Source organism: Chrysochloris asiatica, unplaced genomic scaffold (genome assembly GCF_000296735.1).
Source record: "Chrysochloris asiatica unplaced genomic scaffold, ChrAsi1.0 scaffold00049, whole genome shotgun sequence".
Lineage (NCBI taxonomy): Eukaryota > Metazoa > Chordata > Mammalia > Afrosoricida > Chrysochloridae > Chrysochloris > Chrysochloris asiatica.
In genome coordinates this window covers 7,862,190-7,886,515 of record NW_006408567.1, presented here as the reverse complement: position 1 = coordinate 7,886,515, position 24,326 = coordinate 7,862,190, and the positions used below count along the sequence as shown (strand labels likewise).

The window sequence follows — 24,326 nt, the reverse complement described above, 5'->3', positions numbered from 1 at the left end:
ACAGAATTAAGGGGATAAAATGATATGTTAGGGGAAAAAACAGGTAAAGTTTAATTCTTATACTATACCAGCTGCTCCTCAAGCCCTATGCAGGATCACTATGAGTCGGAACTGACTCGACAGCACTTAACAACAACTTATGACCCTGTAATATTTCATTTTTCAATGTATATAGGAATTAAAGTTCTAAAAATGGTGTCATATTTAATATTAGTACGTATTTACACTTGTGTGTGTTTTGTAAAAATGTAGTTTAAAAATGCTGAAATTAGAAATTGACAAGTTTTTTGGGAGAATGTAATATGGTAAAGAAATTTAGGAAGAAATAGATGAATTTTTATTAGCCCATTGAACATGAGAGTATTAATGTACAAAAAGATCTGGCTTGGAATCTTTCAAAATCTAAAGTGAAATTTATGGAGAAGTAAATGAACTGTTTTTCTATTTGTAATGTTTAATTATTGTTGTTAAGTGCCGTCGAGTCGGTTCCGACCCATAGCGACCCTGTACAGGGTTTCCGAGGGTGTAAATCTTTACAGGAGTAGAAAGCCTCATCTTTCTCCCACGGAGCGGCTGGTAGTTTTGAACCGCTGACCTTAATGTTCGCAGCCCGATTCGTAACCACTACGCAATTAGGAGTACTTAATGTTGATGACAGACCTTTCTTGTCTCCATACCTTCATGTGAATGAAAAAGTAAATGTTTAGATTTCAAAGGCTTTGATTCTGTGGGGAGTAAATTTAATTTGTCATTAAGTGCTATCAAGTCAGTGGTTGGTGGGTTTGAACCACCAACCTTGTGATTAGCAGTCCACTGCTTATCCTACAGTGCCTCACCAGGACTCCAAATTGAATTTATATCAGAATAAATTAGTAATTAAAGGAATACTTTCTCTAATGCCCAGGTGTCAACAGGTATTGTATATTTGACAATGATTACCCAAATTTGAATATTATATTTCAGGGGCTTCGCTTAAAGTGTGTTTTAGTACTTTTGATAAGTTTTATTGAAAGATTTGCAAGTAATTGATTTAAGCACAATAACTATTCAGAGACAAGTTATCTACTCTGTGGAGAAGTCATCTGGTAGTGATGATTATATGTAAGCATATTCTCTTATCACATAATTGTATTTATATTCAAAAGGTGCATTCTGCATCATAAACAGATGAAAAGCTAAAAAGCTAATTATATATTTTTTTATTTTAGAATAAATTCAGATTGTTGTTATTAGATGACATATTGGCTCATAGGCACCCAGAGTGACAGTAAAACTGTTGATAATTTGAATCCACATGATGGTTCCATGAGAGAAAAACCTAGTAATCTTTCTTTGAAAGATTGTGTTGTTGTTAAGTGCCATGGAGTTGATTCTGACTCACAGTGACTCTGTAGGATTTCCAAGGAGAGGCTGGTGAGTTTGAACTGCCAACCTTATAGTTCAAACCTTTTTCAGTCCAGTGCTTTATCATAACCACAGCACACACTGCTGACATGAAAATTCTTTGGGAGCGGTTCGACTCTTACATGGTGTTGCTTTCAATCAAAATGGACTTGATACGGTATCTTAACAATAATATCAGTTTCTATGGAAGCATATTACCAGACTTTCTGCTGTGTAGTCTCTGAGTTTGAACTGCCCACCTTTCTGTTAACAGCCAAGTGCTTAGCCATTTCACCACCACAGTTCAGGGGGTGCAGATTAGGTAAATTTACATTTCAGAATGGGAGGGGTATACTAATGATATACCATTAATGTTTTAGAGTATTTGTGTTTTATTGCCCCTCACTGTGTTAAGAAATTTTAATACGATTACCGAGTCTTTCATGATATGAAGACATAAAGTATCAAGTGCTTTCATTCTCCTTCCTTGGTTCATTGGCATGTTGTTTTTGGTAAGTGCCATGGAGTCAGTTCTGACCAATAGTGACCATAATGACCCTATATATAGGTTTCTCAAGGAGTGGCTGTTAAGCTTGAACCACCGACCTTGCGGTTCAAACTGACTGCAGTCCAGTGCATTAACCCACAGGGCCACACCAGGACTCACTCCATAGTAATAATAATAAACATTTATGGATTTCTTGCCATCTGCTAAGATTAGGTCCTAGATGCTTTGTTGCATAATACAATTTGTCCTTCATTAAAAAGTCAAATGGTGTTAAAAGTTATCAAGCACCCATTCAGTTGGTCTCTATTCTTTTGGAGCAACAGAGGAAGGAGGAGTCAGGCAAGGGACAGGGAAATGGAATGTGTTGTTAATTGTCTCCAAGAACAGCTACCTACTTTGCCAAGAGACTAGAAGAACGGGATGGTGGCTGACTATCAGTACGAGGTGGTTTCAAAAACTTAATGGAAAGATGCCATTATCTTTTAATTCCATTTGTCTTAAAACTTTGTGAAGCCCTCTTGAATTGATCAACGATTCCATAGAAGAATACTCATCCAAAGGGGTGAGATGGAGAAAAGAATTTAAAATTTTCATGAAATTCCATCTTTTTGAAGTCATTGAAGTTGTATGGGCCCCCTGAAGCTCTTGCCCTGAGTTAATATTTAATGTGGTTAAACCTTAAATAAAAAATAGCCCTTAAAGTTATCTTTACACCTACCAGTATTTTGGTTTCATTAGTAAAGAATGCCTTAAATGTTATGCTTATTTTAAAGAACGGTCTTTATGGGATCAAACTGCTAAGAAGCAGCTTGAAATTTAGATAGGAAGTTGGTTTAGGAGGTGAGGAGGGCCAGTATGATTGTGTTAACTGGAGGAAAGATTCAGAAAAGGAGTGTAAGAATGGTTTTACAGCTTGAAGAATGATGTTATCAGTGTCACTTGTACAAGTAGAAATTGTTGATGTGGTATAGGATACTGTGTTTATTTTCAGTAACATTTTAAAAAAAGATCCTCCCTAACAGGGAGACACAAATTAGGTCTCATCAGTAGAATATGAATGTTTATGCTGATTTACACTCAGGGAGTGTAGTGGCCCTGTAGGATAAGCATAGGTTGGATAACCACAAGGTTGGTAGGTTGAGCCCAACTGCTCTGAGGGAGAAAGATACTCCCACAAAGATTTATAGCTTAAGAACACTTAACAATCTATACTCAGTGCCAGTTAAAGAATTGTGTATCATTGTTTTAATTTGTTCTTTGATTCTTGGTAAGGTTTGGCTTTATTTTTCTGTATTTCTTAAGTGCCATCAAGTCACCAATTCATTGCAACCCTGTGTAGAATTTCTGAGGAGCAGCTGATACGTTTGAACTGCCAACCTTGTGATAAGTATTCCAGTGCTTATCCTACAGAGCCGATGACATTTCCTTTGTTAATTGAGTTTTTCACTATATATTTTTAATATCACTGTGTCTCACATCACTCTTGGTACTGAGAATGTCATGGAGGAACTTATTTAATATAATCTACTTTCCCTGGTTTTATTTCCCAGTAAGGAAGTGTTGGCCTAAACAAATCTTTGGAAAATTGTATATTAAAAGCATACAATAAAATGTCAGGTAATAATAAGAAACTATAAATTGTCCCTTACCATTGGCTCTGGCAACAAGTTTTATGGAGTATGGGTCTTTAGACTATGGTTAGATGGAGAAAGCATCTTTTCAGAAAAGAGAATTTAAAAAAATTTTTTCATAATTTATCTTTTGTTAAAAAAGTTTGTCTTTTATAATGTGTTTAACAGTGTACAGAAAATTGCTTTGTCATCTTGGAAGTCATAATGGCAAAGAAATGACTACTGGGTGTAATCATTATAGTTCATTATAAAGTAAATTTAAGTAAAGTTTTTAAAGTTTTAAGTATCACATCTCACTGAGAGATTTTGAAAGGATGTATTTATTGCTTGAGAAGTTTAAGGCTATAATAAATTACTTTGACTGACTGATATGTAGCCTGCCAGTTCCTTTCACTGTTTTGGTATCACATAGGAAAAAGTATATTCCAGAAATTGTAGATTTCATATACCAGTAATTTAGATTGTTGCCAGTTCTGTTAGACACTTTTCTGAGTTTCTAGGAATTGTAATTGCTAGGAGCCAGACCAGATTCAGTAACAATTTACAAGACTAAATTCAACTTTTTTATATAAAATGCATTATACCTAGTGAAGATTATAAATTAAAAATTTCAGAAAGATAATTGACATGGTTTCATCATGAATAAATTATAAATAAGGCAAGATAGGATTACTGAGTAGATTTTAGATGACTGTCAATATCCAAAGAATATGAAATAATTGGTCATCCTGCCAGTAGGTGTAGTTCTGGTTAATTTTGTGCAAACCATGGACTTGGAAGAAAGCTACAAAGTGGACTTCATAACAATCTGATTATTTAGTGTGACAGAGATTTCTGTGGAAACTCTTTTCAGTTTAGATGTGTTAATGATTGAAGCACTTTTAAAAGGTAATAAACTGGTAGACTGAATAATGACCCTGTTCTGTTTCCTAGAACCTATGTATATGTTTTTTGTTTTTAAGTTTTTATTGCGAATTGAGTGATACCTTACATGGGAGAGCATCAGCTTTACATTTCATCCTATTGTACTTCATTTCATTGCAATGACTACAATCCCCTCCATGCATCATCAAGGAGCTCTGGTAGCGTAGTGATTACACATTGGTCTGCGAACCTCAAGGTCAGTAGTTTGAAACTACCAGCTGTTCCGCAAGAGAAAGATGAGGCTTTCTGCTCCCGTAAAGATTTACAGCTTCGGAAACTCTGTACAGGATCATTGTGAGTCGGAACTGACTCCATAGCATATAACCACCACCACCCCATGCATCATCATTCAACAGCATTTACTTCCAATCCCTCTTTTTTGTTGTTGTTTTTTTCCCCTGGATGTACACCGAAGCACTCAAAAATGTATAACCGTTCAAACAACCAAAGGGTATACCCTGCACTTCAGCCCCCTGACTGCCAGCACACAACTTCTCTCCTTCCTTGAGTTTAGTCCCCAGCAGCTCTGTGTCTCCACATCATCATCTCTGCCTCTATCTCTGGTGTTGCTGTTTCTCTAGAAAGGGCCCCACACTCAGCTCTTCTCCCTTGATGGTCCCAGGGTCCTCCGTTCCTGGACTGCAACATCGCCACTCCCCTCTTATTACAAAGTTCTACATTTGCAACATTCACAATCAGTCCTGATAGCAATTATTCACTATTGAATCACAAGAGTCTTATTCCCATCTCCTTTCACCAGTCTCGTCTAGACAGAAAATATTCAGTGGAGATTCTATTTTCCCCTGCACTCTTTGAAACTAAGCTCCCTCTTAAAAACTTGAAAGCCAGTAACTTTTTGCCTTTGTAGCTCCCCATTTTGGCTAGTGTATATGTTATTTTACATGGTGTAAGTATCTTTACAGATGTGATTAAGGATCTTGAGAGTGACATACAGAGTTGTTAAGTGCTGTTGAGTTGGTACCAACTCATAGCAACATTCTACACAACAGAATAAAATACTGCTCAGTCATGCACCAACCTCTCAATTGTAACTATGCTGTAAGCCCATTGCTGCTGCTATGTCATTGGGGGTCTTCCAGGGTAGGCCTAATGTAATTATAAGGATTTTCATAAGCGAGGATAAGAGTCAAAATGATGTGATAAAACAGGTCAGAGAAGATGCTGTGCTGCTGACTTTTGAAGATATGGAGGCAGGAGCCAAGGAATGTAGGTGCTTTCTAGAAGTTGGAAAAGGTGAGGGATGGATTTGCTTACATTCTCCAGAAGAAATATGTCCCTGCTGATACCTTGCTTTTTAGATCAGTGAGACTTCTGTTTTCTAATACTGTAAGATAATAAATTTGTGGTTTAAGACATTAAGTTTGTCATAATTTGTTATAGCAGCAATAAGAAACATTGCTAACACTTTATATAACTAAAATCGAACTCAATATTAGATTTTATGAATACAGGATTGTATAATAATATCTGGACACTGGAATAGGGTTCTTGTCAAGTGCTGTCAAGTCCATTCCAATGTATAGTGTAGGATAACATATACTTAAAGGGAGTTTATATCAAGACTAAATAGAATAATCAGATCTAAAAGGCATCATTTGACTAATAGAAGATAAAAGGAAGAAACATGCTAGTTATCTTTAAATATTTGAAGTTGTCATGTGTGTGAAAAGGATCACTATTGTTTTGTGCTCCAGAGACAGAACTCGCATAGGTGAGAAAAAGCTTCAGGAGTCAGATTTGGAGTTAAAGAAGACTGCTGTAACCATTGTTGTTGTTCGGTGTCATTGAGTCGGTACTGAGTCATAGCGACTCTATGCACAACAGAAAGAAACACTGCCTGGTCCTGGGCCAACCTTACAATCATTGCTACACCTGAGCCCGTTGCTGCCGCCATTGTGCCACACCATCTCATTGGGAATCTTCCTCTTTTTCTCCGGCCTCACTTTACCAAACATGATATATCCTTCTCCAGTAACTGGTCCCTCCTCTTAATATGACCAAAGAAGTATGTGAAACAAAGTTTGGCCATCCTGGCTTCCAAAGAGTATGAATCAGCTGTACTTCTTTCAACACAGATGTGATCTTTTGGCAGTTCATGGATCTTTTCAATATTCCTAACACCATAACTCAAATGCATCAACTCTCTGTGGTCTTCCTTATTCACTGTCCAACTTTCACATGCATGTGATGGTATTGAAAATATCATGACTTGTGTCAGGGATAGTCCTGCAACTGCCATCTTTGCTCATCAACACTTTAAAGAGGTTTTGTGCAGCAGATTAGCTTAATGCAATATGTTGTTTGATTTCTTGACTGCTGCTTCCATAAGTGTTTATAGTTGATCCAAGCAAAATGAAGTCTTTTTACAACATCAGTCTTTTCTCCATTTATATGGATGTTGTTTATTGGTCCATTGGTGAGGATTTTTGTTTTCTTTGCATTGAGATGCAACCCATACCAAAACTTGTGGTCTTTGATCTTCATCAGTTAAGTCCTCTTCACTTTGAGCAAGCAAGAGTGTATCATTTGCATATCGCAGGTTGTTAATGAGCCTTCCTCCGATCCTAATGCCTCGTTTCTCTTAATATAATCCAGCTTGTTGTCCCTTGTTGTCCGTAGTTTGTCTGATCCACACAATTGAAAGCCTTTACAGAGTCAGTGAAGTACAAGTAAACATCTTTCTGGTATTCTCTGCTTTCAGCCAAGATCCAGCTAACAACAGCCGTGATATCCCTTGTTCTGTGTCCTTTCCTGAATCCAACTTAAATTTTGGGAATTTATCTGTCAATATATGGTTGCAGCCATTTTTGGATTACCTTGAGTAAAACTTTACTCACATGGTATGTCAATGATACTGTCCAAGGATTTCTGCATTCCATTGGGTCACCTCTCTTTGGAATGGGCACAATACGGATCTTTCCAGTCTGTTGCTCAGGGAGTTGTCTTGCAAATTTCTTGGCATAGATGAGTGAGTGCTTCCAGTGTTGCATCAGTTTGTTGCAGTATTTCAGTTTGTATTTCATCAATTCATGGTGCCTTGTTTTTTGCCAGTGCCTTGAATGCACTTTGGAACTCTTCCTTCAGGAACATTGACTCTAAATCACATGCTATCTCTTGAAATAGTTGAACATTGACCGTTTCTTTTTGGTACAATGACTATGTATTCCTTCCATCTTCTTTTGATGCTTTCTGAATCACTGGATAATTTGCCCAATTTGCCTGTTATTGTTGTTGTTAAAGTGCTGTTGAGTCGGTTCCAATATATAGTGACCCTGTATAGGGTTTCTGAGGAGTGGCTGGTGAGCTTGAACTGCTAACCTTGTGGTTCAAACCAACTTTGCAGTCCATGCATTAACTCAAAACCACAGCAGGACTCCAGTTTGCCCATAAAATCCTTCAGTACTGCAGGTCTAGATTTGAATTTCTTCTTCAGTTCCCTCAGCTTGACAAATGCTGAGCATGTGTTTCTCCTTTTTGCACATTTTGTTATATTTGGCTTTGTCTTTTCGAGCTGACCTTTGAAATCTTCTGTACCTCCTCACCTCTTCCATTTACTTTAGCATCTTATGCTGGAGAGCAAGTTTCAGAGTCTCTTTTGATACGCATTTGCATCTTTTTCTTGTCTTCTTAATGACCTTTTGTTTTTTTCCTGTATGATGTTCTTGATGTCGTCCCACAACTATTCTGGTGTTTAATGCATTAAAACTGTGCTTCAGATGATCTCTAAATTCAGGTGGGATATATTCAAGGTCATATTTTGGCTCTTGTGGACTTGTTTTATTTTCTTCAGTGTGAATTTGCATATGAGCAATTGATGATCTAGTATACAGTTTGCCCCTGGCCTTGTTTTGGCTGAAGGTATGGAGCTTTCCACTGTCTCTCTGCACACATGTTGTCAATTTGATTTCCATGTATTCCATCTGGTGAGGTCCGTTTGTCTTTTATGTTGTTTAAAGAAGATATTTACAATGAAGAAGTCATTGGTCTTGCAAAATTCTATCCAGCGATCTCTAGCATCGTTTCTATGACCAAGGCCAATTTTCCAACCATTGAGCCTTCCTCTTTGTGTTATAACCATTGCATTCCAATCGCTAATAATTATCAACACATTTTTACTCCATGTTTGGTCAATTTCAGACTGAAGAAGTTGGTAGAATTCTTCAGTTTCACCATCACCACTGGCTTTAATGGTTGGTGCATGAATTTGAATAATAGTGGTATTAACTGGTCTTCTGTTAGGTGTATGGGTATCCTGTCAAAGACCATCTTGTACTTAATGACACATCCTACCCACAGCAACCCTGTATAGGGTTTTCAAGGAGCGACCAGTGAACTTGAACTGCTAAGCTTGCAACTCAAAACAACTTTGCAATATAGCGCATTAACGTACAGCTCCACACCAGGACTCCACTAGGTACAACTAAATCCTTTATACATTTGAGATTACTGGCTGGGAGAGGTTAAGTAATTTCCCTAGAATCATCCACATGGCCATACCCAGATTCTGTTGTAATTTCATTAAAGCGGATATAGTTTTGTATGTCAGAAATGCATTCATTGTGTAAAGCCATCTACACATTATTAAAGATGACTAGGAGTCCTGGTGTGGCTCTGTGGGTTAATGTGCCAGACTGCAAAGCCATTTGAACTTAAAGGTCAGCGGTTCAATCTCACCAGTTGTTCCTCAGAAACGCTATACAGGGTCACTATGGGTCGGAACTGACTCACAACACTAAACAACAAAGTAGTCAGTTTGACTGGTGTGGCGCTGTCGGTTAATGCCCTGGACTGCAAAGTCAGTTTGAACCTCAAGTTTCGTGGTTTATAAGCTCACCAGCTGCTCAGTGGAAACCCTATACAGGGTCTCTATGGGACAAAACTGTCTTGATGGCATTTGACAACAACAACAGCAGTCAGTTTGGACTCCTGATGTGTCTATAGGATAAACCACTAGACTGAAAGGCCAACTTGAACGTCAAGGTTGGTGCCTAAGACCACTAGCTGCTCATCAGAAACCCTATGCAAGGTCACTGAGTCTTAACCAGTAGTCAGTTTGGACCTTGTTTTCCTCACTTCTGAAGTAGAATAATCTTTCCTTGATGCAGTACCTTTCATACTATTTTTACTACAACCCACACAGAATTGCATTTTACACAGGACTTGTCTGGTAGTGCCTGTATACCCATACACAAAACTCAGGCGATTTCACAAAACAGTGCTTAGGCTTACTATGTACAGTAGTGTTCTGTTTTTTTCTGTTCCACTAAAGAGCAGTTTTGTCGATATCTATTACGTTTAAACGCTACTGTATATTATCTCTAGGATTCATTATTTTTTCCAGCAAATTATGTGTGGTGGTAAATACTAGTTAACATCTGTTATATACTGAATGCTTTTATGTGAATTGTTTAAATATTTTTTTTAATTTTCCTAAGTTGTTGTTGTTAGGTGTACCATCGAGTCAGTACCGATCCATAGCAACCTTATGCACAGCAGAATGAAAAACACTGCCCAATCCTGGGCCTACCTCACTACTGTTGCCACACTTGGGCCGATCGATAATGCCACTTGGCCAATCCGTCTTGCTGGGGGGTCTTCTTCTTTTTCTCTGACCCTCCAACTTATCAAACATGATATCCTTCTCTAGCAACTTGCCCTTCCTGACAATATGTCCCAAGTATGAAAGACAAAGTTTGGCCATCCTGGCCTCCAGCTCCAAGGAGCACTCTGGCTGCACTTCCAAAACCGATCTATTGATTCTTTTGGCAGCCCATGGCCCTTGAAATAGTCTCCTCCAACACCATACCTCAAAAGCATCAATTCTTCTACGTCCTCCTCACCAGTGGACCAATAAACAACATTCTTAGCAATGGAGAAAAAATTGAAGTTTTTAAGAACTGCATTCTTCTTGGATCAACTACCAACACTCAAGGAAGCAATAGTCAAGAAATCAAATGACGTATTGCCTTAGGCAAATCTGCTGCACGAGACCTTTTTAAAGTGTTGAAGAGCAAAGATGTCAGCTTGAAGACTAAGGTGTGCCTGACCCAAGCCGTGATATTTTCGATAACCTCATATGCATGCGAAAACTGGACAGCGAATCAGGAAGACTGTAGAAGAATTGATGCTTTTGAGTTATGGTGTTGGAGGAGACTATTTCTAGGGCCATGGGCTGCTAAAAGAACCAACAGATCTGTATTGGAAGAAGTGCAGCCAGAGTGCTCCTTAGAGGCCAAGATGGCCCAACTACATCTCTCATACTTTGGACATATTGTCAGGAGGGACCAGTCACTGGAGAAGGATATCATGTTTGGTAAGTTGGAGGGTCAGAGAAAAAGAGGAAGACCCCCAACGAGATGGATTGGCCAAATGGCAGCATCGATGGACTCAAGTGTGGCAACAGTAGTGTGGTTGGCCCAGGATTGGGTAGTGTTTTGTTCTGCTGTGCATAAGGTCACTATGGTAGGTACTGACTCGATGGCACACCTAACAAGAACAACGTGATGCTGGAAGCTATGCCACCTTTATTCCTAATAACAGCATAGTCATCCATGATGGACAGATTTTAACAGAACTTTCAGCCTAAGACTAAGAAGATAGACCTGGCAATCAACTTTGAAAATCAGCAGCTGAAAACTCTGTGGGTTACAACAGACTGTTGTCCAAAGTGCACTGCTGAAGGTGAGGCCCAAGATTGGAAAGCTCCAGAATACACTGTGACCACAACAATGGACTGGAGCATACCAGTAATCATGAATTACAGGACAGGGTAACATTGGACATGATTTAATGACAATTAACAACAACATGTATTACTTTCTATTTGGAATCCACATATGTGTATACAAACAAGGAGACATCAAAAGTATTACTACTGGGGTTCCTGGTTTTATTCCAAACTTGTATCTGTGATCAGTGGATGGCTGCTCAAAAGTTCTCTTAAGTAATACGCTTGTCTTAGTGTTGTTAAGGTGCCTTCCCAAGAAAACATCCAGTCAAAACAATGGCTTTTGAGATGTACTGGTCTAGTTTAATTTCAAGGCAAGAGACTTGAGCTCAGAAGGTATGGTGACTGTTTTGGAGGACTCCAAAGTGGTAATCTTGATAGATTTTCTTGAAAGACATAGGGCTTACTTATCCTGGAAAAGTTAGAAAAGGGATTTTTTTCCCCATCACAATTCACCTATTTATTCTTTGAGGGCAGAAAGGGTTATTCTACAAGAATAATGTTCACAATGTTTCCCCACCCACCCGACAGCCCAGATCTTGCCCCTTCAGACTTATTTTTGTTTGCAAAACTCAATAAGAGGAACATGATTAGAGTTTCTCAAAGGTACCAAAATTGCCATTTGATGTGTAAGTCACAGATTCCCATTCCACCTCTAAACTTTCTTTGGAGAAAATTTAGAGCAGGAGTGGGGATCCTATTTTCTGCCAAAATTTATAGCATCATTTGCAGACCATACAAAGTTAACAACTTAAAAATTAGCCTGCTGTATTTGGTCAAACATTTAATTAACTCCTGTGGTGTGGCACTGGGTGATAAAACACTGGACCACAAGGTGATTTTGAACCGCAAGGTTGGTGATTCAAACTCAGCAGCCACTCCATGGAAACCCTATACAGGGTCTCTATGAGCTGGAACTGGTTTGACGGCACATCACCACCACCACCACCACCACCACCACTGGAACTGCAGTTGCCTTGGCGCAGGGCTAGACCAAATGATTATGCGTGTCGGACAGTCCGCATCCCTGTTATAGACATGGAGTATGTAAAGTAAGATGGAGGGTATATCCGGAAACAGCTTCACATTTTAATTTTTTTGTTTCATAAAGGTTTCTATGATTTTATTGCAACACTTGTTTTTTGTTGTTGTTTAGTGTAATTTTCATTTTTAAAAAATGTTTTATTCTGCATTATGTGATAGTTTACATGGGAGAACATTAGTTATACATTCATCCTATTGTATATCATTCATTGCCATGGTTACAATCCCCTCCATGCATCATCAACAAACCACAGGGTATACCCTACAACCTGCCCCCAAGTCGTCAGCACACAGCCCCTATCCCTCTCTGTTTCTAAAATCCCTAGCTGCTCCATCTCTCCATGTCATCATCTCTGCCTGCATCTCAGGCATCACTGCTTCTCTGGATAGGGTCCCGTTCTCCGCTCTTCTCCCTTGATGGTCCTAGGGACCTCTGCTCCTAGACTGCAAAGTTAATCACTCCCCTCCTTGCTACAAAACGTCTACCTTTACATTTCCATCCCTCACAAGCAGTCCTGATAACAGTTATTCACTGTTGTATCACAAGAGACCTGTCCTCATTTCCTTTCATCAGCCCTGCCTAGACAGACTGGATACTTCTCAGTGGAGAGTCTAACTTCCTCCACGACCTCTAGATCTAGGTTACGTCTTGTAAGCCAGTCACTTCTTGCCTTTGAAGCCCTCCCCAATTTTGGGTAGACAGTGTCCAAGTTGCCCATCCCTGTCTACTCTGTGCATGGAAGGGGCCGTGGGAATGATCCTCGCTGTAAAGATTTGTTACCTCTTTTTTTCCCTCTTCTTCTAGTTGAGCTCTGATCATCCAGTCATTGAAGGCAGGTCAAGTGAGTATTATCTGCAAGTGTGGGTGTTGAGCATATGCCCTGTCTTCTTATCAGCTGGATGCTTCACTCTCCACTCTAGTCCTCTGTGGCTATGTCAGTGACTCCAGACCCAAGAGTCCCTAGGTCTTGCCACACTACTGGCCAACTAGATCTCTACGTGGGTTCACAGGAGTCTGTTAAACATTGTAGGGCTTAGCTCACAACTTCATTGCTGTTTTCCCTCACTTCTCCTTATCGGTGACAAATGTGGTCACCAATCAGAGCGTGTATTACCATTGAGTCTTAGTGTTGGAAGGGGGTTTGCTCCGAGGGGACCTGACCACTTGCCTTGATGTCTCCTGGGCGAGCAACTTGCTTGTTATTGTAGTAACAGTCGGTCTGCCTATATTTTGTATTTTTCCTGTAGGTCTTTATTTCAAGAGGTATCTTCTGTTCTTCTAGCTGCTCCAGGCTGGTCTGCTTGTCCTTTCAAGTGGAAATTTCCCATCTCAGAAGATTGTGACTACTGTTCAGGATTTCACCTATGGTCTTACGTAATGCAGAGGCTCCACAGGAAGCCTCCTTCACTGGGCACGTTGTAGCCCCATTTTAGGTATTCCAATCAGTTATAGGCAGAACACGTACTTACAAGTTTTCTATGGTGATATTTCTGGCTATTCCTTTCTCTCCCCCTCAAGTGTCTATTTTATAATGGTATGCAAGGGAAACCAGGATTCATAAGATAGCCAAGAATCTTAACATTATTCCCCCCTTTTCCCCATTCCAACCATGTCTCAATCCCTGTATCCCGGAGTCACTTTATTTTCTTGCAGGTTAGTTTTACTTCCGTTTTTAAGGATTCCCTTCTTTACATGGGCTTTGGTAGTCGTTGTGGGGCAGCACCTGCAGGTCTGAATCGGGGTGGGGGTGTTCGGTCCTTCCGAGCTGCACAAGACCGGTTCCTGACCACCTGACTGTGAATGGCGCAGCTCACACAATAAAGCAGTTTCACATACAGCTTGGGAAGCACGGATGCATCGGAGACACTCACTGTGGAAATATCCCTGATGGCTGCAGCCCCTACTGTGTTTCAAATTACGAACTTCTTAATGGCCTTGCCTTTGGGCACACAGTGGGTGCAGTTCGTGCAGCAAATAGGTTGCACGTGGCCACGACCCTTTTTGGCATGACCATTGTTAATCCTTTTCTTTGTCATCTTGGAAGTGAATACCAGAGAGGAGCGCTATCGCAATACTTTTTGATTTCATATGTCCTTGCAGCTCTTTTGATGCCTTTTATTCTCTGACCTTGCATTTTCTATCGTAGACCTTGTATGCTCCAGATCGATATTTCAGACAACCGAAAATCTCTGGATATTCAATTTTAAAAATTGCTGTCAAGTTTATTGTATTTCATGATAAGTCTGTGTATGCCAAAGTAGTACTGTGATCTCTATGGTTTTCAATGGTAGAGTTTTCAATAGTATTGCCAGAGCTTTGTTCCATAGTGCTTTTGAGTGTACTTGAACCTTCAACTTATAGGTTAGCAGCCAAATGCATTAACTGTTTGCACAACCCAGGGATTCTGGATATTCAGTAGTCATTCCAGATTAAATTTCTCTGTATCTCATTGTTACCCTTAAAACAAGGATGTCTGCCTATTTGCTGTATTCATCCATCAGAGTTAATGTTCTCTGCAGCATTGTGTAAGGTCATGAGTATCCTGCTAGGGATTTTGAATTCTTAGAATCAATAAATTTTAGTTCATATATAGTCCCTGTTGTTGTTCTGAAGTGCCTGTATAGGGTTTCCGAGGAGCAGCTGGTGAGCTTGAACTGCTGACCTTGCAGTTCAAACAACTTTACAGTCTGGCGCATTAATCCACAGCGCCACACCAGGACTCCATATATTCCCCGGAGATCATCTAAAACAGATAAAACTTTTTTTTTCTTTTCATTAGAACAGATGTAACAAAATCCAGCTTAACTGTTAATGTGATTAAATGAAATAATGAGCCACCTAAGTCAGTGTTACTTGATACATGTTATTGTTGGTGGTTGTTGTTAAGTACTATGGAGTCGGTTTCAACCTAGAGCAACCCTGCATAGTTTCCAAGGAGCGGCTGGTGAGTCTGAACTGCTGACCTTGCAGTTCAAACCAACCTGGCATTCGAGCGCATTATCCTACAGCGCCACACTAGGACTCCACCTGATATATAATTTTTAAGTGCTATCAAATCTGTTCTATATATATATAGGGTTTCCAAGGAGCAGTTGGTAAGTTTGAACCGCCAGTGTTGTAGTTAGCAGTCCGCCTTCCTCTCTTCCCAAATTGTTTTCTTTATGCAGTGTAACCAAGGTCCTTCCGCTCTCTTAGATTATAATTCTTGAATTTTCTTTTGCTGATCTTTTGCTTGAATTGTGCTTATATGGTTATATGACATCATCAATACATTAATTTTGTAAAAGGAATGTGTCATCAGAAGCAACACTGGTTCTTGTGTGCCCAACTCTTTTATGTATGTATAATGAGCAATGTTTGGAATGATCAGGAAGATTTATTTGTGTCATTAGTATTAACTCTGACAGGCTTCATTAAATATTTTTCCCTAAGCTTTTAATGGTTGAGTAGTAGTTTTGTTACCCATTAAATTTTATATATTAACTTTTAAATCTTCCCTTTGTTTCAGGGGTATGTACAGAAAAGAGAAAATAATAATAATAAGCTCTTAATAAAATTTATAATTTACAAATGGTCAGAATATGCCCTTTGTAAATAGCCTATACAGTTACAAAGCATGTAGTGTTGATACTTTTGAGGATTTCTGTTGAAATTGAATATTTTAAATTATTCATTTCTTATAATTTATATAATTTAAAAGATTGCTGTCTTTGATTTTTCTAATAGTTTTTAACTAGTGAATGCTTATATCTCAAGGAGAATATTTTTATTATGTTGCATTAGATATTGATGAACTCTTGCCTGAAACAGTTGGTCCAGGAGCATGTGTTTCTTTTCATTCAAATTGTTTTTAGTTCTCTGATAAAGTTTTGTAATTTTTTCCATTATAGATTTTGTAACTTAACATTTTTACCTCTTGGTTCATTTATTTATTTATTTAATCTTTCCCTTTTCTTACTATCTTTTCCCGTTATTTTTTAAGTGGTAAAACAGGCATGAGTACCTTGGTGGCTTTGTGGGTTTAGCCTTGGGCTGCTGTCAGGTCAGCATTTCAAACCCACCAACTGATGCACAGGAGAAAAAGGATGCTGTATGCTGCTGTAAAGATTTCTACTCAGTCCTGTATTTATTATGAGTTGAAAGTCCTGGTGTGATGCTGTAGAAATAACACTGGACCACAACATCAGTGGTTCAAACCCAACAGCAACTCCTCAAACCGTATACAGGGTGGCCTTGAGTCGGAACTAACTCAGTGGCACTTAAAAAGAGCAATGAGTCAGAATTGATGGCAGGCAGTGGGTTTGGTTTGGAATACAGGTATATAGTATAGCTCTTACAGAGTCCTGTTGTGTGGCGCACTATAAGATAAACATTGGACTGCAAGGTCAGTTTCAACTACAAGATTGGCTATTCAAAACCACCTACTGCTCCTTGGAAACACTATACAGGGTTGCTATTAGTAGGAACCAGCTACACTTAACAGCAACAACAAAGTACAGCTCTTTTTATGTGCCAGCCAAATTGTTAAAACTCTTAGTTTCAAACTTTTGGTATTCTTAAAGCAAATGCATTGTAGATAACTTTTTAGATCTAGGCATTTACCCTCTAATTTTGTAAAACTTAGTTGAAGGATCATCCTTGTTGACAGGAACCTTTCCTAATTACTGCTTGGAGTTTTCTTTACATTTTCATTAACACAGTCATCTCTTTTATTGTTGTTGTTTTAAGCTCTTTTCCCTTATGGATATGAAACCTCCCATCTCTCGAGCCAAGATGATTCTCATCACTAAAGCTGCTATTAAAGCTATTAAGGTAAGACTAATCTAAGTATATTTATTTGAAAATGATTTTTTTTTTTTAAACAAAAATGTATTTTTGTTGAGTATGAGAAATCATATTGTCACTAGTTCAGAGCTGAAGCAAAGAGCACTAACCAGCCTCTGCTGAAGGTAAGGCATAATTCTGTGCATTTGCATTGTAGACTGTAGTTTCTAAGAAAAATTTTTTCTTTTATCTTTATAATAAATATTAGCCTTATTTTTATAAAAGAAACTTGGACCTACTGGAATAAATGTCTTGCTCAAGATCAGGCTTTAGAAACTATATTTTAGTTGCCAATCCTTTGTTCCTGTCCCTCCCATATGTTGCCTATATCCATATGCTGCTTTATGAAGGTTTGTTGATTAAAAATCTAGGAAAAGGACCATCTGTTTTTGGAAGAGTCTTTGTAGTTTTCGGTTTTAACAAATTCCTTTCTGAATTGTTACATAAGATTTTTTTTCTTTTGTTGACATGTAATATGAGTTATTTATCATGGTTCATTCATTTGAATTATTTAAATTGTACATATGTCAAGATTTTAAATATTTTCTAATTACAGGAAATACAGAAATATTTAACTGGATAATTTTCTTTTTAATTCTTTTCAGCTTTATAAGCATGTAGTTCAAATAGTAGAAAAGTTCATCAAAAAGGTAACTATTTCATTATTTCATTTAGTTTATGGTTGGTATTTATAATTTACTTTGTAAACTGTAATTTGCTTCTAAAGCCACTTTAACCCTACTCCCACCCCCCAAAAAATATTTATTGAAATACCGTTGATTGAGTGAACACTTACTATGATCCAGGCACTGAATTTATGCCAAGTCTCAACAACAGTGTTTCTTGTCTGCCCCCATCAAAATTAAACCAGTTTTGCCAGTTCACAAGTGTATATTTTTATCACTATTTCATTAGCAGTTAATAGAGGGCTGAAGGAGCTCTGGTAGCATAGTGGTTACGAATCGGCCTGCTAACCTCAGGGTCAGCAGTTTGAAACTACCAGCTGTTCTGAGGGAGAAAGATGAGACTTTCTGCTCCCGTAAAGATCTACAGCCTCGGAAACCCTGAACGGGGTCGCTGTGAGTTGGAATTGATTCCACAGCACATAACAGCAACAACATATGCCACCTTTATAAGGCGCTCTGGTAGTGTAGTGATTACGAGTCAGGCTGCTAACCTCAAGGTCAACAGTTTGATGAAACTACCAGCAGTTCTGCAGGAGAAAGATGAGGCTTTCTGCTTCCATAAAAGAGTTAACAGCCTTGGAAACCATGTGCAGGGTGGTCACTATGAGTCAGAACCGACGCCACCACATACAACCACCTTTAACTTATGAGTTTGGTTTCACTCTTCACTTGTATATAAAGGGCCCTGGTGACACCATGAGTTAAGCATTGGGCTACTCACCGAAATACCAGCAGTTGGAACCCACCAGCCTCTCTGCAAGAGAAAGATGAGGCCGGCAGTCTCGGTAGGGTTGCTGTGTGTTGAAATCAACTCGGTGGTAGTGATTTTTGGATTAGGTACATTTATAAATGTAAACATTGGGATATACTGATTGATGACATGTCTTTTCCCATTGAGTTTATCATAAATATTTATAAGAATTCCACTGTATAATTGTTACCATAATTTATTTAGTAAGTTGGATATTTAGATGTTTCTAATTATTTACTTAAGAAAACAGTGCTTCATTAGCTAACCTTAAGAAAAAAAACTGGGTATGTCTTAATATTGTTTCTTTAGGACAAATTCCCAAATGTAGAGTCAAAAGTGGATTTTTGGTTTTGATTTCTAAATTTTACCTATTTCATCGATGCTGAGAATATATGCTCAGTAAATTCAGCAGTTTCTGCCTGTCCCATTTGTTTACAGTCTTTGATTTGTACAACAATTCTTACCCTCCTCTACTGAGTTGAGAGTAGTAAGGGTTTTTAAATAAGGCTTTGCTTGAATTGCTCCTGTAAGTGTTGTATAGTTTTGTGCTATGTGTGTAGGTACCTATGTCTCTGCTTTTTTGTTTTTGTCTTTTAATTTAATAAGCCAAAAATGGGATTTTAATTTTTGTTTCTCTGGTACGAATCTTCTTTAATAGAATTTAAATTGATGCATTGTTAAAATTGTCTTTTTGTAAAGTATTATTTGCCCTTGGATATTTTATATGGGAGGTGGAGGTAAGGGAATAAAAGAAAAGTAAAATATCCAGTGTGTCACTCTACATTAAGCAGTGGACTTGCTATCCATAAGGCTGGTGGTTCAAAAAGCCAGCTGCTCCTTGAAAACCCTATTTATTATAGGGTCGTTGTGAGTCGTAACTGACTCAATGGCAGTTAACAACAACAATGTGTATCTGTGAGTAGACTTCAAAAATTCCATAGAAAAATGGAATGAAAAGATCATGGAATATGTCCAGGAACTTTTTGAAGTCCCCTCCGGTATGTGTGTTTCAGAATTGTTAGATAACTAGGTGTCAGGTGGTGATTTTGCTTTTCTAATGTTGATTTTGCATCTTTATCTTTGCAGTGTAAACCAGAATACAAGGTTCCAGGATTATATGTAATTGATTCAATTGTAAGACAGTCTCGTCATCAATTTGGAACTGATAAAGATGTTTTTGGGCCAAGATTCTCTAAAAACATTACTGCCACATTCCAATATTTATATCTTTGTCCATCTGAAGATAAGGTATAGTTAAAATTTTGAAATTAAAATTAGAAATGTTGTTGGGTTTTTTATTACGTAAATGTCAATATTATTAATTTTTTTTGCATCCTGAAGTGGTGCTGTAGGATAAGCACTGGACTGGTAACCCAAGGTTGGTGGTTGAAACTCACCAGCTACCCTTTGGAAGCCCTGTACTGGGTCGCTAGGAGTTGGAACCAACTTGACACTTAACAAGAACAGTGACATGCTAGATTTTTGAAGCTGGCTGTAGTGTACTAAATATCTAAAGAAGATGTTCTTGGAAAGACTTGCTTGTAATTAAGTGAAAAAGAAATTGTGCAGTAGAAAGGACAAGTAATTGATGACTTCCCCTGGCATATAGAGATGCTAGAGTATAGATGGTATTCATTAACAACCAGACTGCAAAATTTGATTTCTCATAATACATGTATTTGTACTTTAAAAAGGTAAGAAAACTTTAGTAAGTTCAGTCTCACCAGTGGTGAAGATAGACTGGTAAGCATACTCAGAATAGTAAAGAATGGGAACGTTTGCAATCACTGGTATATAACTTTTTGAGTGTTGTAGGTTCTGTGGGGTTTTAAAGGGTGTCACACTTGTTAAAATGCACAAATGAAAGAAAGTCAATTCTTGAATAGAAGGTAACAGTTATATTAATGAATAGCACATCGGTTGTCAGTGACATTTCTTTGTAACCATAAAGAAAGGCTTGTAAGAGTGGATTAACCAGGTTATATAATTCTGGTGTTAATGCACTAGACTGCAAACTTGGTCAGAACCTCAAGGTCAGTGGTTCAAGCTCACCAGCTGCTCCTTGGAAACCCTATACAGGGTCGCTATGGGTTTGAAACTGACTTGACGGCACTTAACAGCAAGATAATTCTGATACTGAATTTGTTCGTTTATTTAGGATGTGACTTCATAAAAATGAAAATGTTAGTCTAGGGAATTTTTATCTTTTCTGTAAGAGATATAAATATTTATACTAATAAACATTATATATTTGTTTTGTCAAATGTTGCAGAGTAAAATAGTTCGAGTACTGAACCTTTGGCAAAAAAATGGAGTGTTTAAAATTGAAATTATTCAGCCTCTTTTGGACATGGCAGCAGGAGCCAGTAATGCTGCCCCAGTTGCAGAGAGTGTTACTAATAATGAAGGTATGGTCAAGTATATCTGTGAGCCGAGATAATAATATAACTTTAGTCTACATGGAAACTTGGAATCTTTTATATTGGTGGAATTTTTCCATAAGAAGGAAACATGTTTGCATCTTGGAAGCTGAGTTTCTTTCCATCATTCTTAGTTTTAATAAAAGCAAGCTCTTTCTCTACTTATTATAGTTTACATCTATTATGCAACGTAGTAGTATACATGTGGTTAATTTTGCAGTATCACAATCTATATTATATTCTAAACTAGGTGGCATTTTATTTAGTGATGTTTGAGGAGAAAGTTTACATTTTCTTAGACCTTATTGTTCCTCCTTTTTTTTTTTAAGGTTCACCTCCACCTCCAGTAAAAGTTTCTTCTGAACCCCCACAAGTCACTACAAACTCAGTAGCAGCTGTGCCACAATTGCCCAGCTCTGACGCTTTCGCTGCTGTAGCCCAACTATTTCAGACAACTCAAGGGCAACAGGTAAACTACAAACCCAAATAGTTCATTGTATTCTTGCTTAGGCACTGTCGTCCGTTCATATTTTCCATTTCTAATTATTGAGCACTTTAAGGGAGAAAATATGTCTACTTCTCAATTATGCTTTCGCTGGGGAGTTAATGGCATGGGGTAGTTAAGGAAATGTAAAGGGAAAATCAAGGGGAGAAACACACTGAGAAACAGCAGTTACTTCTTTGAAGAGATCTGCTAGATGCCTGGTATTGTTCACATTTCTAGCATGTCTGATTGATTTTAAAATTATTTAGATTGGGGAAATTTTTCCCCATGTTTCTAGAAAACTTAGATTGATCATAGACCCAGAATTCATTGTATTTTCTCATCTCCTTCACTAAAATTTTATATATCATTAGGTTTACAGCATACATTTTTAACCTTGTACTACACATAAACTATATCCTTGTATTCATTCACAATAAATTTAATAGTAAAAAATTGGTTTTTTTTTTGTTAACTCTGTACCTATGCTTATTTTGAGTCACATTTCTTCTTTGTTTGATTTTTAGTAAATTAACTTTTGATACTATGATTATACTTTGTTGTGTGGTTTATCATTCTTTAAGCTTCAGCAGATCCTTCAGACTTTTCAACAACCTCCAAAACCACAATCTCCCGCCATTGACAATGCTGTGATGGCTCAGGTTCAAGCTATCACAGCTCAGTTAAAGACAGCTCCTACACAGCCACCTGAACAAAAAGCTGCTTTCCCCCCACCTGAACAAAAAACTGCATTTGACAAGGTACGCTTATCTCACATAACCAACCCCACTGTTTCTATCACTCAGTTTGGATTGTGGAAATTACCACTTGTGTAGCTTGTCTGTGGACTGTTCATTCTGTTGTTCTGTTGTTTGGGGGGAATCCCCCATTCTCAAACTTGAAACAAAATTAGTTTTTCTGACTACAGATCTAATATATATTCAATGGAGGGAATAAAAAGGTCAGGAAGAAAAGGAAAATAAGAAAATTCACCTGTACTCATTTAATATGTGAGTGTGGGGGTAATTTCAGTAATTTCCAATTGATATGTTGAGACTTAAGGGTTTCTTAGGCATAGTTAAGAAACTACTAAGGATACAGACATTTTGATCATGCACAACTTAACAGCTGTGTGTTGAAATTTAACCCAGATAGCTCCACTCTTGTCTGTTTTATGTCTTATCTATTTAGTATTGGGTTTACTAGGGTGAGTCAGAAAGTATTGCTAACTCAGAGTTTTTAAGTAACTAAGTGTTGGGCTGCTAACCATCTGCGAGGTTTGCAGTTCAAATCCACCAACTAGTCCTTGGGAGAAAAATGAGGCTGTCTGCTCCCATATTTAGTCTCCGAAACCTTAAGGAGCAGTTCTGCTGTATCTTACAGGGTTACTATAAGTCAAAATCAACTTAATGATGTTGTTGTTAAGTACCATGGAGTCAGTTCCGACTCATAGCGACCCTGTACAGGGTTTCTGAGGCTGTAAATCTTTACGGGAGCAGAAAGCCTCATCTTTCTCCCACAGTGTTTCGAACTGCTGACCGTGAGGTCCACAGCCCAATTCATAACCACTACGCTGCCAGAGCTACGTAGTGGGTTTCAATTCATACACGCATGCATCATAGGTATATTAAACATGTGTCTGGTTCATTGGATAGCTATAGACAGCTTCTCTCAGTAATAAAGTTGTCATAGTTTAGTTGGGGTGCTTTCTAAAAAAGCCCCAATAAAAACAAGGCACTTCCACCAGAACTGCTGGACAAGTTACATTTAAGACAGAGTGGTCAGCCCAGAAAGTATTGGAATCCCAAAGGGGTAATCTTGATAGATTTTTTTTCTCAAGGACACAGAACAATCATGGGGGCTTATTCTGATTTTTTTTTTTTTTTTTTTTAATTAAAAACTATAATAGTGAGAAAGGGCTGGAAGGTCGCACTGAAGGATTTTTTTTGTGATCAAGACAGTGTTACCTGCTTTGTCTTTGGGAATAGCAAGGGCTGTTGTCCTAAAAGAATTTTTAATAAAACCACTGGAAAACCTTACCTTGCCTACATTACAACCCTGATCTTTCCCCTTCAAACTTAATTTTGTAGCCCAAATGTTAGGAATATTAAAAAGGAACACAATTACAATCCCTTGAGGATGTCAAATAAGCCATTTTGGTGTACATCAAAGAGAACAGAATTCTGGGGAATGGTTAGAGAGATGAAATCACAGCCTTCAGAAGTGTATATATACAGTTACAAGGTATTAATACAGAGAATGATATTTTCTACATAATTGTGTTTTTCAAATAAGAGTATATAGTAGTAGTCGTCCTTACATAGAGTACATACAGAGTTACCTCTGATTATGACTCCAGTAAATGCTGAAGCTTGTATGATCTGTAATATCTATACCTTTGTAGATGTATGTAGCTGTTCTGTAGGGTAGATTATTTGAAGTAAATGTGCCAAAATAAAAATCCATGCACTCATTTCTTTTATAAAGGCGCAGTACATTCAGCTTTGGAAAGAGGACACTGTCAAAATGTCCTCCAGAAGTGTTAAATCAACTTTCAGTCTCACCAGCAGTGTTTAAGTACTCCTATTCTGGGTTTGTGGACAGTGTTTTGACTTTCGCTTGATTTTTATTTTTTATTTTTTGGAAAAATAACTATTATAAAAGATTGTATTCGTTTCTTCTAGTAGTTTAATATTTCTTATTTTCATTTTTGTTACTTCATCTAATTTTATTTTAGAATATGGTACAAAATAGTTCAGTCTTTGTATTTTGGAAATACATTTTTGTCACAGGAGCCCGGGTGTGGTAAGGCAGTTTAAAAGCACTAGGCTGCTGACTGAAAGTTTGGTGATTCACACCCACCAGTTGCTCTGTGGGTGAAAGCTACAACAGTCCTGCTTTCTTAAATATTACAGCCTTGGA

General features: G+C 37.9%; 1 protein-coding gene across 1 annotated transcript in view; it reads left to right on the top strand.

The window, feature by feature from the left end:
* SCAF4 (SR-related CTD-associated factor 4) overlaps nt 1–24,326 on the top strand; it is a 69,604-nt gene that overhangs the window by 9,652 nt on the left and 35,626 nt on the right. Inside the window, exons 2-7 of the mRNA XM_006862596.1 lie at nt 16,968–17,051; nt 17,669–17,713; nt 19,587–19,748; nt 20,773–20,908; nt 21,250–21,389; nt 21,989–22,165. Coding sequence (XP_006862658.1) covers nt 16,968–17,051; nt 17,669–17,713; nt 19,587–19,748; nt 20,773–20,908; nt 21,250–21,389; nt 21,989–22,165 — 744 coding nt within the window. The remainder of the gene's footprint in view (nt 1–16,967; nt 17,052–17,668; nt 17,714–19,586; nt 19,749–20,772; nt 20,909–21,249; nt 21,390–21,988; nt 22,166–24,326) is intronic.